General features: G+C 42.2%; 1 protein-coding gene across 1 annotated transcript in view; it reads right to left on the bottom strand.

Annotated features, from left to right (window-relative positions):
* Positions 1-3,726: 3,726 nt before the first annotated feature.
* Positions 3,727-17,500, bottom strand: part of GCN1 (GCN1 activator of EIF2AK4) — a 38,503-nt gene continuing 24,729 nt past the window's right edge. The window contains exons 39-58 of the mRNA XM_066562026.1: positions 17,249-17,317; positions 16,982-17,120; positions 16,677-16,873; positions 16,184-16,326; positions 15,295-15,412; positions 14,917-15,132; positions 14,422-14,586; positions 13,865-14,026; positions 13,315-13,407; positions 12,926-13,069; positions 11,694-11,963; positions 11,468-11,581; positions 10,722-10,952; positions 9,935-10,128; positions 9,249-9,363; positions 8,155-8,251; positions 7,165-7,313; positions 6,465-6,569; positions 4,984-5,202; positions 3,727-4,436 (exon numbers count right to left, since the gene is read on the bottom strand). Coding sequence (XP_066418123.1) covers positions 4,311-4,436; positions 4,984-5,202; positions 6,465-6,569; positions 7,165-7,313; positions 8,155-8,251; positions 9,249-9,363; positions 9,935-10,128; positions 10,722-10,952; positions 11,468-11,581; positions 11,694-11,963; positions 12,926-13,069; positions 13,315-13,407; positions 13,865-14,026; positions 14,422-14,586; positions 14,917-15,132; positions 15,295-15,412; positions 16,184-16,326; positions 16,677-16,873; positions 16,982-17,120; positions 17,249-17,317 — 3,066 coding nt within the window. The 3' untranslated portion in view covers positions 3,727-4,310. The remainder of the gene's footprint in view (positions 4,437-4,983; positions 5,203-6,464; positions 6,570-7,164; positions 7,314-8,154; positions 8,252-9,248; positions 9,364-9,934; positions 10,129-10,721; positions 10,953-11,467; positions 11,582-11,693; positions 11,964-12,925; positions 13,070-13,314; positions 13,408-13,864; positions 14,027-14,421; positions 14,587-14,916; positions 15,133-15,294; positions 15,413-16,183; positions 16,327-16,676; positions 16,874-16,981; positions 17,121-17,248; positions 17,318-17,500) is intronic.

Genomic DNA, 17,500 nt, shown 5'->3' with positions numbered 1-17,500 from the left:
TGTGTCAGCCCTGGCAAGTCAGGCCAGTCTGAAATTAAATGCCTGGGGTTTTTAATCCACAGATGTGCCTGTGTATGGCCTAGGAAGGGCCTTGACCTCATGCCCATCTGCAGCTGTGCTTGCACCGTCCCCAGCCATATCTGCAGTGTGGCTCTCCAGAGCACTGCCAGTCGTGCAGCAGCCTGAGTGATTTTGTTATCAGTTGCACAGATACTGACTACACGTATTCTGCCAGACTATGGTCACTTTTTAGGTGATTGCCACCTCTAAGTGGAGACATGGCACAGGAAAAGTGCTGGGTTTTGCTCTGATTAATTTTTCTTAAAGATTCTCACTGGTACTTGAACTGCTGAGATCAAATTGAATTAGTTAATGAAACCTGTTACTAACATACATTATCATCCATCTGGGAAGAGGTATATTAGCTCTAAATAACTTGGATTGTTACAGATTATAAATGAGTCTATATTAGGAATAAGTTGTTCCCTGTGAGGGTGCTGAGGCCCTGGCTGGCACAGGTTGCCCAGAGAAGCTGTGGCTGCCCCATCCCTGCTGTGTCCAAGGCCAGGCTGGGTGGGGACTGGAGCAACCTGGTCTAGTGGGTCATGTTCCACTTAATTATAAACCTTTCTTAATCTTAACCTTCAAAAACGTATTATGGTTTTCAAAGTTCACCCCGTCAAGGTCCTCAAATCCTGGAATCCACCCATGTGACCTTCAGCTCACATTCACTCTGCAACTGATGCATTTTAAACACCACATGTGTATATATGTATATATATATATATGTTGCACTGGGGCAATCCAGCACCACCAGAGTAACTGAGGACACTGTAGCTGCAGGGAAATCCCTTGAACCCAGCACACAAACCACCAGCTCAAACCCAAAATGACAGTGACTCCTATTACTTCTATTTTTAAGCTCATGAAACCTCATCGCATGAAAAGCATGAAGTGTCATGATGTTACCAAATAAAATGGACAGTAAGAACTGTGACTAATCAAAAAAAAAATCAAAATATTTGAATATTTTATGCTTTTACATTTGTCTCTCTTCCATTGTAGTTTTTAGCACCTTGTAAGTTTAAACCTCTCTCATAAATTATTTTTTTATCTTCTTGAAATCCACACAGTTCAGCTGTCACTCAGAGACAGCTGCTTGACAGTTCAAAGATGTTATTACCATCAGTTGTAGGGAAAAATTATCTTTTACTGACAACTGGTATTTTTAAGACATTTGAAATGAAAAAAAAATTAATTCTTTAGTCTCCAAGTTGGCACAATCAATTTATCAGATCTCATGTTGTGGCAAAAATTATGGGTATTTTATCTCTGATACATTAATACTGCAGTGTATAAATAGTTTAGCAAAAGTAGCTATCAAAATCCAAATCGAGTGTTTCACTGTGACTGAAAAATCAGCATATTCTCCACAAGTGCAAGTGAGCTCCTACCTTTTACTCCTCTCTCTCAGGAATCACTAAGCTGAGTGCAGAAATTCAGGTGCTGTTTGGGAAAATGAATGAGTTTTTCCACTTGCTGCTACCTAAGTTGGAAATACAAATAATCAAAATAATAGAATAACTTATTGGTTGAAATGAACAAGTGAATAGAAAAGGCTTCATTTACCTATAATTTTCTTTCCCATGGTTATGTGGAGCATCAGTTGGAATCAGAATAAGCCAAGGTGCCCATGATCAAGAGCTCAAACAGACATTCTTCACCAAAACTTGCCATTTTTTCATTCCTTCCTGGCTGCAGTGATGGAGTGAGTGATTCCAGTACAATCACTGAGATTTTTGACACCTACTTAGTAGGTTTTGAGTGGCATCAAATTTTGTGGCGTTTCAGGGCAGAGGTTTTTGCATTGCATGGTTTAACTGCTGTTCCTGGGATCCCAGAGCACAGCTAATTCATCACAGGTGAAACTCATTCCAGTGCCCCAAGCTGCCAAATCTTTAAGAGCACTTAGCTGACTTTTCACTCTTGAGTATTACCAACTCAGTGCAGAATATGTGGTTTTAAGATGATATCAAATTCACAAGTATTTTGAAAGGTGAAAATCAGAATTAAAACTCACCTTCAAAATGCAGCTAAATGTTATGAAATTGAACACAATTTCCATCAGACCAACTGGGAAGCACTGCAGTTTTGTAGAAATATGTCCAAAGCATAAATACAGAATTAGAGATAATTAACTAAAGAGCCATTTTGTAGCTTGGCTTCATAGCTGATCACAAACTAAACATGTCCACAACATTGTGGTGTTGCAACAAAGGAACACCCAGACCTTGTGCTGGGGTGGACAACTGAGATTGTTGTGTGGGGCTTGCAAAACAACTCCCCAGGAGACCTGGGCCAGCAGTGGCCACCTTGAGGCAAGGAGGAGTCAGAATGAAACCAACATGAGGGGCAGCAGTGCAAGTTTAGAAAACATGTAAATCTCTAAGGAAATACATAGAAAATCTGATTTTATTTCATCCAGGAGTGAGGACACTGAAGTGATGATGCAGCTGCTGCTGAAATGAACTGTCTTCAATGTCTGTGGGAACAGAACAAGCAGCAATGGACTCAGGTAACAGCAAGGAAAACTTTTTCTTCAGACATGAGGTAAGTTCTGACAGTCCGGTAAGTTCATATAACAAAATAGATGGCATAGAGGGGTTATGGAATCTCCATCCTATAATGCTGTATAAACAATTGTGTGGCAGTCAGCTAGGAATGGTTTAGTGGGAGCTGAGACTATCTTAGGTATAGGGTAAAATAGCTGATTTCCCCAGTTCCTTCCACTAACTCCTACAGCAAATCTGTTGTCAGGATGCTACACCACAGGCTGGGAACTGACACAGCACCAAGAACCTCTTGTCAGATTTTTGTACTTCTGACCAGAATAAACCACAGCACTCCCCAAATACCTGCTCACTATTGTATCTTGCTGTTTGAGGCATGAATATGATAAAAATGTTCTTGTGTTTGCTGCTACTGCCATAACAATCAGAAAACTGCTTCTGGCAGAATGTGTGTTCCCACGGGGGTCCACCTCATGCTCTCCAATTTTATGTGTAGTGTTGTGTTCTCCATTCATCACAGTTTGAGCCATCCAGAGTTACAAGCAAGGAAGATTACACACACACACCCCCCACCCACATGAAAAAATAACAAATCTTAGTGCTCTGTCTTCTCAGGTGCAACCAGCTTCTGTGAGTTTCATAAAATAGGTACGGCTCACGTAACTATTGCTCTACATGAAACGTAAAGCACATTTAGCCTTCTAAAAATTTGTATTCTGCAACAAGATTTTCAGTATTTCCATCAAGTGACATCATATCTACTAGTAAATTGATTTTTTTTCCAAAAGAGATATATGTGGCCAGGTAAAATAAAAGACTTTCTTGGAGCAGGACAACTCATTGACCAAAAGACCTAAAGCCAAGTTTTGTGAAGCCTTTGAAGACGTAAATACAAAGGACGTTTTGTGAGTTGGGTAACTAAAAAGCTGTCTGTAGTCAAAAATACTTTTGAAATTAACAGGAGTAATTATTTACAGATTTCATTAAATGTCAGCTCTGGCTTGGCTTTAAATCCTGTATTGCCTCAGTTCTGCGAAAGGTTTTCACAGCACTGTCCACTCTACAAACTGTATGCCCTAGAACAAACAGGTCTGAAAAGTAAATCACAGTTTGTTGACAAATGAATTTGTAAAAAGAACAGTTTACATCAGAAGGATCAAAGTCAGAGCCTTTATTAAATGTTCCTTCTCTAAACAGACTGCATTTAATCCCCCTTTCGCATCTGTGATTTCTAAGGCTATTTTAAATACTTCGTTTTACAGGGATTTTCAGTCTTCAGAACCGTCACAAGCAGCAAGTTAGCAGTACACAGAAACAATACAACTGAACTTTCACTGAGTTCTATTCCTGCCTCCCAGGGGGTGTGCAAAAACCAACAATACCTCCAGTAGTGGAGTTTTTGCACAGACCCTGGAAAGGAAATAGTTGTCACCAGAGATTAAGCCTGATGTGCTCTAGCCACATCTCACAATTGGCCACAGCTGACCAGTACTGGTTAGTATGTCTGTCTCTTGCGCATTATCTGTTTCAAAAAGGGGACCAAATTTTTAATTTTCATCTAGTGTGGGTCTAATTAAGGCTATTCTGGTATATTTGATACTAAAATACTCTCTGGGAGTCCTTTTCATGAAATCCCATCAGAATGAACATTTTCAAAAATGAAAACATTTATAATAGGTGTTGGAGTTGAAATGCTGATGCAGCGGTTGGTTCAGTGTTTCCTGGTCTTCGGGAGCTTTATCACGTCAGGATAGTGTCATCGATCTGTTCCTCAGAGTCAGCCTGCCCAGCCAGCTTCCACAGGGACCTCCTGCAGCTTTCATTGAGAAGCTCCAGGCTGGCAGCATCCAGAATCTTGGAAACTGACTGTGGAAGGGAGACAGCAACAGTTACCAACTCCTTACAACATACCATTCAAAATCACAGTGAGTGTAAGTGCCTTAGGCACTGTACCAACTAAAATCTTTCAAACATCCCAAAAGTCTCCACCTGGTTTTACAATTTCAGCACTATCCAAAAACAGGTCAGCCTTAGAAAACAGGTCTGGAAATGGATGCATTAAGTGGTCTATCCTAAATACGTCCTAACACCACTGTGATCATCCAGGTGACCAAAGCAATGAATTATCAGTGCCAGCTGAGGGAACTCAGCACAGGCAAGGCTTAAGGGGGTATGTTAAATGCCTCAATTCTATTAATGCTGCACTGTAAGGTTGTACATAACAGGTGTTGCTGATTTCTTCAGAGCTTAGCATGAGAATGCTGCTGAAGATGTAAAAGAAAATGGGAATGTCCCGCTGAATCTATTTCATAAGAGACTTCCAGCACATTCTGCAGGCACTTCACAGACAAATGCAGAACAGGGTGACACAGCCTTACTACCAACAATTATGTTTTTTTAATATGTCTCATACCTCAAGCACTTCTTCACCCGCTCTCATCTTCAGGAGGTTGACAATAGCCTGGTCACTGTAGGCTCTTACACTGGTGTTTTTGTCTTTTGTGTTGTCCAGAAGTGCTTTGAGAATTGGTTTAATTGTTTGAGTATCCAATGGGGGAAGATGGCTTTTATTTGCCCACCAAATCATCTTTTCTGCAACTAACTTTATGTCACTGGATGAGTTCTGAAGACACTGAAGGAGACAAAGATACACTTGCATTCAGATATTCCAAGAATGTATATTTAAAGCAGTTGTTAATTTTTTTTCCTAATTTGAGTATTTAAAACTATGCTAAGAAAAACAGTTTTCAACTCACAGGTACACAAGATACACACTTGTTACCAATTAAGTCTGACTAAATTGTGTAAGAGAAGGTCAAACCTTGAAAACATGACAACTTTTCAATAGAAAATTTCTAAATATGTAGTTGATGACAGTATCACATGTTCATCTCTAGTGTCTCAGGAAGCAACAATGACCCCTAAGTGCAGAAAAGCTGATAGTGTCAGCACCTTTACAACACACTCACTCAGCAACAACAGCCAAGCCAGTCTCCGGGTGGAATCCTGCGTGCATTCGAACAGTGGATTTCACTTCACAATTCAAAGAATGAGAGTTTTGTATTTTAACCTTAACCCATTTAAAACATGAAAGCTAATGTCTGAATGTCGGGTACATTATTAATATGGTGATAAAGGTTTTGTGGTAACTGTGGTATTTTATATTTTAACACAATACTATTAACATAGAAAAGTTGGACTTCAAACAAAAAGTGTGCTTTGAAGAATGTTGGTTGTATCACGTCAACTTGGCATGTTTGGTCGTTTTTCAAGTAAATTGCAAAGAAATGTAAAACCTGAAAATGTAACATGCTGCAGCATCACCCCTCTCTATCTGTCCTTGTCTACCAAGAGGGATACTCAAGTGAATGGTGGGGTTTGGGGAGGGCAGACAAGTAAAGGAATCAAAAAAACCCAGCCACACACCAAAAGAAACAAACAACCAATAAAGGAATTTTGAAGAAAAATATTTAAATATTTAAAATAAACTGAAAAAATGTTAATTTCAATGTTCTCAGGTTAGGTGAGTTTTGGTATTTGATTTCTAGCAAAGGCTGTTTGACCTTTAGCAATGTTAAAAACCTGACATCTTCCTCACACTCTTCTCTGCCTCTCTGCCAGCTGTTTGCTACTATAAAGGAAAAATGCATTTATAAGGCTCAGGCTTGAGATTCAGTACAGAAGGCTCAAAAGCAAATTTCCATCTTGGAGCAGGGATGGCAGTGTTGTATTCACAGCTTCAAAGCAGGCTGATACAGTGATTCTATCTGCACCCTGCCTCAAAAAGAAAGTTCCAGACTTTCAGGGACTTGATAGACCCACCCATGAGTTAGGTCACACAGAGATTCAGATCACACAAGAACACCAGCAGGTAGCTAGCATGAAAATTCTTACCTTAATAAAGAGGCTGGAAAGTTTGGGAGGCAGGTTGCCTCCCTCTTCCATGTGGTATTTCATGAGAAAGCCCATCCCTCTGATGCCACTAACTGCAATGGGGATCTTCACCATAAAGACAAGAATTGGTATTACTACAGCACAGTTCAACAACAGCCTTTAAAACCAAACTCATGGTCTGTCAGTTTCTGTGGAAGGCTAAACCCATCTTTCAAAAGAGCAGCAGGATGAAAAAACATTGGATTAATGGTATTGAGTAATATGATGAAAAAATTCCAATGCAACCATGAGCCAGAGGAAACAAAGCAGCAGGCCCCACCAAGCCCACAAAATTCCTACCCCAAACTACTCATTCAACACCAGATTTAAACTCTCCCTCCCCTAAAATGATTTCCACTTCTTGCAAACTTGGTCTGTGAATGAGAGCTCTCTAGGGAAACAGGAGTGTAATTTACTCCAAATGAAAGCTACTCTGCAGTTAAAGATTAAATAATCTTCATCTCCCAAGAGATCAGAACTCAAAGAACCAGAACAGTTGTGTAATTTCACCATAAAAACTGCATCTAGCCAAGGGAGAATCTTCAGATGGCACTCGGGGGTTTTTGTCCTGGTTGGTTACACAGGAACCTGTTCAAACACCTTTCAAAACTGCTCCCAACAAGAGCTTGCAACAGCACTTTCCCTGTGGGGCAGGACTCACCCTGTCAGCTGTGGCATTGCTGAAGATCATCTCCTGGACACTGCTGTAGTATTTTGGGGAGCACAGCTTGCCAGGAGCCACGTTCACAGCCACGGAGAGAGCCAGGCTCCGGCCATGCCTCACCATCCAGTCAATGCCAGAGACATCTGCTGCAGAGGAAAGAACAAAACAATGGCAGGGCTCATGCCATCTACTTCTCTTCATCTGAGAGGCTTTGGGCAGTTTGTCAATTCACTGCCATAAAATGAAATAACGAGTGGCATCTAAAGCAATGCCTGGCTTCCTCCATTTCTCCCAAAAAGACACACAGACAGAGCTAATATGCAACACCTTTTCCAGGCAAGAACACCACTTGAGCAGGCAGGAAGGCAGACACTTCTGATGGTTCAAAATTAGACAAGCTTTGACTCTCTAATAAATTTGTAAAAGTCATCATCTATAATTTGACCAGCCAACAGACTTCCTTTCTAAGCCTAGAGGGAAGAGTAATCCATAAAACTCTCAAACATTGGGGTGCTATAAAATGCACATTTTTTTCTAACTTGGAGGCAAAATAGTTAATTTTCCAAAAGCATGTGAAGCCATCAGATGTGGCCTGCAATTAACATCAGCCAACCTAAGATCACAGTGCTTTCCCAAAATGTGGGATGGCCCTCCTGTCCACCCTGAACATCCTGTCATGTCCAACTGTCTGAACATCCTGTCATGTCCAACTGTCCTTGTGCTGGCAACAGCAATTACTCAGCCATGCTAGTACTTTTATCAAGCCATCAGATAACAAATCCAGGGGAAAAAAGTCTGAGCAATCCCAAGTGACAACCAGTTACCTGTGCTCCCTGTGTACCAGAGTGCATCAATTAAGAGCCATGAGAAAAGCACAAGATAATACAGAGCAGAGATTCAGTCACAAAGTTATCCTGAATCAATGGCTCAGAAGGAATCTTCCCTGCTTCCAGCATCTGTTCCAGTCCTGTAAAGAGCTTCACCTACCCAGTAAGTGCTGGTAGAGAACGTTGCTGAGCTCGTCTTCGGACAGAAAGGCGCACAGCTCTGCCAGGCAGCCGGCCGAGGCCATGCGGGTGGCATCCTGACAGGGATGGGAGAACACAGAACATGGCTTGAGATCAACACACCCCAGAGACAGGCAGCAAGAAAAACAAGTGCCAGAAGATGACAGGAAATAAAGAGGAGAAAATAAATAGCAGTATTTCACTCATACTCCTGAGGATTTCTTTCAGTTCACATTGTTTCTTGGACATAATGGAACTTAAAACCAAATCTAAGGTCAAAAAAGCCAGCAGAGACTGAAGAATTACAGATTTTATCTAAGTTTTGATTTCTTAAATGGAAAAGTCATAAAGATGAAATTCAGTGTTTTAAAAGATGAGCTTACAAGAGCTTCTTTAAATCTAGCCATCTCAGAATGAGCTGGTTTCTGTGATAAACTCTTACTACTCTTCATTTAACGCTTCCAAGCTTTTGCTGTTTTGGCTTCCTTATGTGACCATCCCATTACTGTCCACTTCTCCCCCAAATTTATTTCTATTTCTAGCATGTCAACAGTATCATGTCTGTTGCAGAGACTGACATAAAAAATAAATTATTAAATTATTAATTTAATCTCCTTCATGTTACTGTTGCTATCTGCTATATACAGAAGACCCTGTATTAAACTTGGAGAGCTTCTCTCATTGGAGAAAAATCTGTCATTATCAGAAAAATTTCTCACACAGAATTATAAACCTCACCTGAGAGGCTACAAACACATCCGTGCATATAGTGAAGGCACTGCAGGCTTTCTCCAAGATAAAAAACAAATCCTGACTGCAGAGCTACCTGAAACCTGTTAGTGAGGAGCTGCAGGTCAAACCCACATATGCAGTTGCCAAGGAAACATTAAACTGGAGGCCTTTTCAGAGTTACCAGGGACGGGTCAGGAATCTCCAGTTCTTGGCTGTGACTACATCATTAGTAATTTTCCCAGAAGTTATTTTAGATAGTACTTCTGTTAGAAAGTTCAGATTTTAAATGTAAGAACAAGACTGTGTGCAGCAGGGGACCTTTGCAGGTGGCAGAAGCAGTACCTCATCGTGTCCCAGCATCCCCAGCAGCACTGTGCTAATATTCTTCCTAATTGCAGCATCCACTTTAGCACCAGCTCCTCGTGTGACAAACCGCAGTGCTTGCAGCATTGTATCCCTGGAACAGATCACATTCTACAGTCAGACAGTGCCTCTCCCCTACCCTCCAAGAGAAGTTTTGTTCTGGATAGTGTAATTGCTGAGCAAGGATCTACAGGTGAGATGCCTTACAGTCTGGGAGAGTGATCCCCTCTCTGCACTGCTGGAGACTCCACCCTAGACAGTACTTCCATGTGTCTGTCTAACACAACACAGATATTTTCTGTTTGTTCAAACATTAAAAAAATTATCACGGCAGGAAGTTCCTATCTTAGGGATCTGTGCCCGTAGGATACAAGAACAGCTGCTTTGCTTCAGGTCAGACTGACAGTCAACACTGCCTTTTATCTGGAAGTGGGCTGCTTGGGGATGTGCAGGAGAGGAGAACTGGGCAGACCCCCAGCACTCTTTCTCCTAAATACTCTCAAAGTTCACCTGACACAGGAAAGCCCCATCACCCCCATTCCTGGTTTACAGTCCACTGCTTTCATTAATACATGCATCTTACTCTAACTGGGGGTTTTGTTAACTCATCCCAGCTCTTTCATCCTCAGTAAGCAGGAAGGTCTGAGCTGTCAGCTGCAGCTCACCTGATGGCAGAGTCATCGCTGGAACGAATTCCATTCAGGAGCTCTGTGAAGAGAGGATCCACTTTGACATGGATGACAATGAGCTTCCCAAGAGCATCGGCAGCTTTAAGGCGAACAGCGCGGTTTGAGTCCTGCAGAGCTTTGGTGAACGTTGTTTGCAACTGGGGCAAAAACGGTTTCAGAGCAATCTCCACCTATTCCAGAGTAGAAGAAAGGAAAGTGTTGGGGTCAAGTATTAAAGAGCAGTTGGAGATCAAAGCCTGAAAATCTCTTTTACAGCAGTTTGTTATCAGAGAACCCTCGTTAAATCTAACATGCTACTAAAATAGGAAAAACATGAAACAACAATTTACCACAAAACCTTTGACCCTTTCCAATCTAATTATCTTTTCTTCACACTGAAATACAAGGGTAGCACTGAGAAATTTTACACTATCATGTACTCAGAGTACTGAATAAAAGCTCAGCTCTGTTCAAAGATCTTTGCACTTAACAATACATAAAAATGGTAGATACGGGAGAGATTAATTACATGGTGGGTTTTAATCACTTGAAAGTGGGATCGGCATTTATCAATATTTCTAAGAAGCCCAGTGTTTCAGCACTGGGTGCTTTTTTTGTAGGCCAGAAGCCGCTGGAAGAATCCAATCAAGTTACAGTGCTATTCCTACATATCAAATCCACAGCAGCAGACATCCCTGCTGTATTTACATGAACAGCAACAGGTATTTCTGAAGGTTGCCATGGAAAATGTTCACAAACCACAGTCCAATACTTGGAATCTTACCTTAGCTAAAAGAAGGCTTAATGTTTCAAGCAGAGCCACCTTGACATTCCAGCTGAACCGATCTCCCAAGATTCGAATGAGTGGCCCAGTGATGCTCACCACAGATGGTTTGAGAGCTTCAGCAGAAGTCAACTTTATAACCAGCCCTAAGGCCTTTGCTGCCTCCTCCTTCTGTTCTGGATTACCAGTTAAAACACCTTCCCGCAGTACTACAAGTATGGAAGTCACTCCCTGTCACGAAAATCGGATAAGAAAGCTTAGAAGCTAAGATGCAAGAAATATGTATCTTATTTTTGCTGCTATTATACACCAGATGCACAAACTTGGAGAGTTTCTCTCAATTTCCTGTTGACCTTCAGCTGCCTGATTCCACACTGACAGAGCTACTTTTATTTGGTTTGATTTCATGCCTCTCCGCCTTACTAAGCCAGTTGCTATGAGAAAAGTGGTGGCGGCTCAGGGAATTTTTAAACCAGAGAAATTTGGCACAGAAGTCCAGTGTTACTCCCCCACAAAAAGCAGCCAGTAACCATAACTTACGTGCATAACAGAACTGTCAGAGACCTCATTGCAAGAAGGGTCTTCTGTAGGGTTACTCAAGAGCTCTAACCTACAAAAAGTCCTCCAATATACAGGTTTGGAAAGCCTAAATAGTCACTGCTTCTAATAGCTATAATATCAATCAGCTCTCCCCAAAGGTGGGGTATTGTGGCTGTGATGAATCCACACTCATTCTGATCCTTTACCTTCTTAGGAATACAGAATCCTGGCACATGTTCGCCCTTGGCCTCATTCCCTACAATCCGGATATCCCTATGCAGGTCCTCAATGAGAGCAAGCTGGTTCCCAGCGTCTAATTTCTGCAGGAGAGAGGGGTGAAACAAAGATCAGGCAACATGACATCCAGATATCTTCTGTGAAGTCTTCTCAGGCCAGGGATTACTCCTGTAACCTTTTTAAGCTGCCTCTCACCTTGGTGATGGAATTAAGCGCATCCCAGCTTTCATTCAGAACTACGGGGTTGGTGTCATTAAACAGGCGAATCAAGCCTGAAACCAAGCTCCTGGGATGCCCAGTGTAGTCTGCTTTCGTCTTGGAGCAGTAGATGTTCAGCATGACAGCTGCTGCCTGTCTCATGCCCAGCTCAGGGCTGCGGGTAGCTTCTAGCAGATCTTCAGTTATAATTCTTTGTCCAACATCATCTTCCACAGATAGGATCACAGACTGGCAGTTTGCCATCTCCTGAAGAGTCCAAATTAACTTTACATTAGCCCTCAAACAGAACAAAGCCAAATTTGGCCCCAGGTTTCTCCACGTTATCCCCAGCATTGTCTCTTAGATAAATCCTACAACACGCCCCATTTGCTAATTGTTTCTCATTAAAGAGCTGCTCACATCACCATTAAAGGCTTGACTCAGTCCTGGTGCAGACACAGGTATAACCAATTCTTAAAATTTATCAAGTGACCAAACTCTGCTGAACTGATTGCTCCAGCAGCTGCAGGAGGGCTAATTTACAAAAATTAGAGTAGCTCAGTCTCCCCATCTTACTCACCTGTGAGAGACTGTGAGTCTAGTCAGATAACATTCTTCGGATTTAGGTAGTTTAATGCTGTGCGTCACAGCCCTGATTACAAGCACGTCTGTGGATACATTAGAGATTCCAGGCAGACTTGGGGCTAGAAGCTGATCTAATGGGTATCCACAGCAGAAAGGCAACAGGACTCTGTCACTCATTTCTAATTCACCAACTGATTATGAAAATGTCTGTCCACAGTCACAACTCCAGGATGTTCTCTGGAGTCCAAACACCAGATGTTTTGGAAAGCAGTACGTGAGGAGTGCAGCATGCAAAATAGGAGATTTCCTCCCTGCAGCCCTTTAATCTCTCAGTCTTCTACACCAAGAATAAATACAAAGTTAACTAGACTTTCTGGCAGTTCTCCAGGAATAAGCAAACTGAGAATTGTATCTTGTAGCAGGCCAAGGAGACTTTTAAATGGATACAAATAGATTTGGAAAGCATACGTTTTTTGACTCACAATATGCCACCAGGCAAAAAGACTCATCCTGGAGAAGCTAATGGACTGAATTAAACATGCAATCTGTGAATTTAGAGAACACAGATTCTGGGATGGGAAGTAAACCTGGTGCACTATCTTCAGGCAACCTGTCACAACAAAGAGTTGAGCTGTGCTACTTGCCAATTGCTCTTCACTGGTGCCCAGCTTTTCTTTGAGTGCAGACATCATGGCAGGCAGGATGACACTCAAATGCCGTGTCAGAGCATCCCCTGCCACCGAGGAGAGGAAAGCCAGCACACGGGTATTCACTGGGGGGGTAGTCAGCTACAAAAATAAAAAATAACACCAAAAATTGAGACAAGCAGAAAGTTTTTTCAGCAGGAGTCTCACTTTCTCTACAGCATGAAATATTTATGCATCACAAGCCAAATAACAATGTTTTGAGCACAAAATCAGAAAAAAAAAAATCAGACTATGCTCTCCTTTTTGCTGTATTGGTCCAGAGAAAACTGGCAGCAAGCAGAGAAAACAGCACAAATATCAAGTTTAAAATTTGTTTCCCATTCTACCTTTGGCACCAAGTAAGGCAGCACCACACGGCTCTTGACAGCCATAACTTGTTTAAGACCATCCACAGCAAAGTCAGCTGTCTCTTCATTATCCTACAGGGAACAGAAAGAGACAAACCTGAGAAATTATCTGTGACACACTAAGCTAAGCCCTGCTTCAAGAGACAATTTTACATGTGATCATAAAAACAAAACCAAGTCCTTCTATTAAAAAATGTTCTCATATTCTCATTGTCCCTAGAAAAACCCAAACCAAGCTCTTCTGTCACATCAGACAGATTTTCCATTTCAGACATGTTGGCCAAGCAACTTCATCGGGTGACAGTGGCAATTCCATCACAGAGCCAGGTGTAGCAATTCTTAGGCCTAGGCTTAAGCCACAACATCTTCCCTACCACTGGCTAGGATGACTCCAGGAGGAGACAAAATACTGCTGCCATTCCCTGGTAGGTCTGCCACTACAATCCTCCTGCTCCTTTAAGTTAATTATTCAAAACTTGTCCCACAACATCATTAATCAGGCTGTTGACTAATGCTGAGCAATGCTCACCAGCTGCTTCAGCAAGAAGGGCAGGATGTCTTCAAGAGCCTGATGGCCAATTGTTGAGTGCAGCTGTTCAAATGTTTTGGCTGCAGCCTCTCGAACTTCTTCCAGAGGGTCACACAGTGCTTTTCTCACTGTAGGAACCAGGGACTCGGAGAAAAGCAGCACCTGTGGATGAAGAGATAAAATTACAGAACATCTAAAGCACAACAGACACTCAGTAAAGTAGTGAAGAATGCAGAATTTGCAAAACTGAAACTAAACTGCAATTTGCTTGGAATAATATTGGAAGAAAAGCAGGAACCATCAGCACAAATAGCTGCAGTGCTCTAAGGCTACCTAGTGGAAGATTTCTAGTATTGTATCTCATAAAAGGCAATGTTTAAATTTACCGACTGATAAAAATTCATACAATTTGCCTGAGCAGCAACTCACTATTAGTTACAAGCCCTGACTTCAGACCACAGAACACTGGCTGTATTTTTCTGTCTCAAGTGCAATACCTGCACCATAACATCAATACCTGGGAGAAATGGAAATTTCACCTGGCACATGTGACTCACCGCATCCCTGCTGGTTGATTTCATGATCTCGCTCAAACCAATGCAGACTCCTTGCCTCTCATCACTCTTGTCTGATCTCAGTCCATCTTCCAGGATAGGAATGATTTCAGGGAGGATCTTCTCCCCTAACTTTCGGACAAGGTCTCCTAATGTCCGTGCTGCAACCTGTCCCCAAAAATGTATTAATTATTTTCCTTTTTTATAAAACTTAAGAAGGTGAACTGTGAGCAAATGTTCACTTTTGACCATTCGCTACTGTTCATAGTGCAGACCGTAGGAATGGAAACAGTATTACAAATAACCATTGAAAAATAGTTTTAGTGTCATCACAATCTCAGTTGCCTTCAGCAGAAAACTCAGACCTGCTTATGCTCAGAACAGTTAAACTGATGACAGCTTTGGAGTTACTTATAGAGAAGAATTAGCCTCTGTTCCCTCAGGAGTTATTTTCCACAGTCACCTGCAGGATCAGCAAGGCACAACTTAATTCCTCACCGTTCGTTTATCTGCACAAGTACTGGCCAGGAATTTCAGCAGAAGCCCAAAGAGTGTTGGCAGGATTTCCCGCAGCGTGCGAGGAGTGTTTGAGACAACAATTTTCCAGACGTGTAAGGAAGCCTGGCGCACCACCAGCTGCGTGTCCGAGCGGCCCATGTACAGCCCTGCCAGCACCCTGTTCCTCCTCTCCACTCCCAGAGCATTAATGATAGCCTGGAAAGAAACAGCACAGAATTGTATTATCTGCCCCTGAAATCTATAAAAAGAACAGAATACATGATTATTCAGTATGTCTTTCCAGCAGGCTGTCCATGCCGATTTAAAATAGGAGAATTTGAAAAAAAATAAAGGCACAACAGGCAAGAATGGCTTTACCTTGTTTGACTGGGCTGTTCCAAAGTTGTCATCCTCTGAGGCAGTTTCTGTGGTCATTTTTCCAGTGACTCCTGAGATATGGAATAGGAGATCTCCAAGGAGCTGAACTGAGCTAAACCTGGCAACAGGAGCAAGTCAAGTGTTACAAACAGGGTGCTCAGGCAGTACCTGTCCAATTTTGACAGGATGTCAGCTACAGACTGGAGCCGAATGTGAAGCACAGCTGGGTCTGCACTGAAATGCTGCATGGGCTGATGTGTCACATCAGTGTGCCGACATGGCTGAAAGCAGCATGATAAAGAGAAAGGGAAGGAATGAATTCCAAACTGGAAGGGCTGAGAGAATTTTCAAATGAAAGCAATGAATCCAAGAATAGCTTTGACTCTAAAAAGGAACAAGACATTGCCTGCATGTGTCTAACCCAAACGACATTCAGCTGGGGCAAGAGTACTTAGCAACACTCAGCTGGCACAAATCATTTAGTGCAGCTAATTTTTGAGTAACTGCTAGTGGCTGTGAGTGCTCCACTGCGCATCTCCACACACAGGAGAACAATAACTTGCTCAGCATTTGGAAAAATGAAAAACAGTACACAAGGGCTAAATATTGCCACATCAACTTCCTTGGAAGTGCATTTCAGAGTCACCACCAGAATTAATAATCCAGCATGAATGCTCTGTAGGTAGTAGGAAACCTGATCCAGCCTGGCAGGGCTTTGCAGACTCAAGTGTTGTAAGGCATCCTAATCAAATCAACAAGCAAAAAGAGACACTTGTTTTTGCTTCACAGGAGGTCTCTGCATTTTTCTGAGGAGAACACAGAGCCTAAACCACACCAGTTTTTCAAGCACAGAAGGAAAACATTTGTGGCTAAGCTGGTTCTGCCTTACCTTATCCTCCACAAGTCATCAAAGAGCCCATCCTCGAGCTGTGGCAGGAGCAGAGCGATGGCAGTCTCGGCGTACATGCTGATGATTCGCTGCCCCGCGCGCAGCGCCGTGTCCCGCACAAACTCATTCTCATCTGCCAGGGCCTGCGCACAGGCACAAAAAGGCTCTGAAAACTCAGCCTTTCACAATACACAAAGCAACAGGAGGAAAACAAGCCAATGTTTTCTCTCTCCACCATGAAAACCAAATGAACTATGGAGTTGTGAATGCACAAAGATGACTTCAAAAAAATTACTAGTGACCACAAGTAAAAGACAGCAAGCCAATAAATTAGGAGAAATAATTTATCATTTTAATTCCCTTTTTTCCTAGTAGTCCAGCCAAGCTGGACAAATCTCTGCACATCCTACAATTATCAAAAATTTTACTTAAAATATTCTGGAGGCTTATTTTTATTCTGTGATAAATAAAATTCTTCAGTTCTGCTACATACCTTAAGGATACAAGGAATGATGGGACCAACATAGGGAGTGAACTTGTCTCCAAAGGTAATTGGCAGGTAGTTGAACATCATGATATAACCATCTCGTACATGTGGAGCAATATCCACTTTACTGGCAGTTGCTACAATCTCTGGCATAAGTTTCTCCAGCTTTTCTACCCCCAAACCAGCCATAACCTCAGCCAGACCTGGGGGAAAAAAGCAGGGAACAGAGCTGATACACACAAAAAACAAACAGCTAATTTGATTTAATATGGGAAGACCTGAGCTCAGTGCTCACACACAGCTGTCCCCACCTTGAGCAGCACCAGAGCGATCCACTGAGCTCTGCTCATATGTCAGTGTCTCCATCAGCCATGGCAACAAATCCTCAAAGCACGACTCTCCCATACCCTTCACCATGGCCCCCAGGGCCTTTGCAGACACTGTGCGCACCTAACAGACAAGAGGAACAGAGATCTGCAAAATGTCCAGTCAAAGGTGCTAAAGATGTGCCAGACTGATGAGGACAATGTTTAACCTAATGCACTGAAAGACAGACTGTGTTTGTACAAAAGACTTACTTCAGGTACAGGATCCAACAGAGAGGCCTTCAGTCCAGGGGTCACACTGGGTAGGTATGGAGCCAGATCCTAAAACAAAGAGCCCAAAAAGTCAGAACCAGATTCAGAATGAGAGAAAACACAGTCACCTTCATGTAAAGGACATACACCCCTTGTAATCAGCAAACATCCTTAACATCCTGAAAGTTTAATTAGCTGCTCTCACAATACTGCAGACAAGCACAGTGAATTATTCTGCAAGTCCAAGAACAC

The sequence above is a fragment of the Molothrus aeneus genome, chromosome 18 (assembly GCF_037042795.1).
Source record: "Molothrus aeneus isolate 106 chromosome 18, BPBGC_Maene_1.0, whole genome shotgun sequence".
NCBI lineage: Eukaryota > Metazoa > Chordata > Aves > Passeriformes > Icteridae > Molothrus > Molothrus aeneus.
Note: the sequence above shows the minus strand (reverse complement) of the source record. Positions and strands in the feature narration are given on the sequence as shown.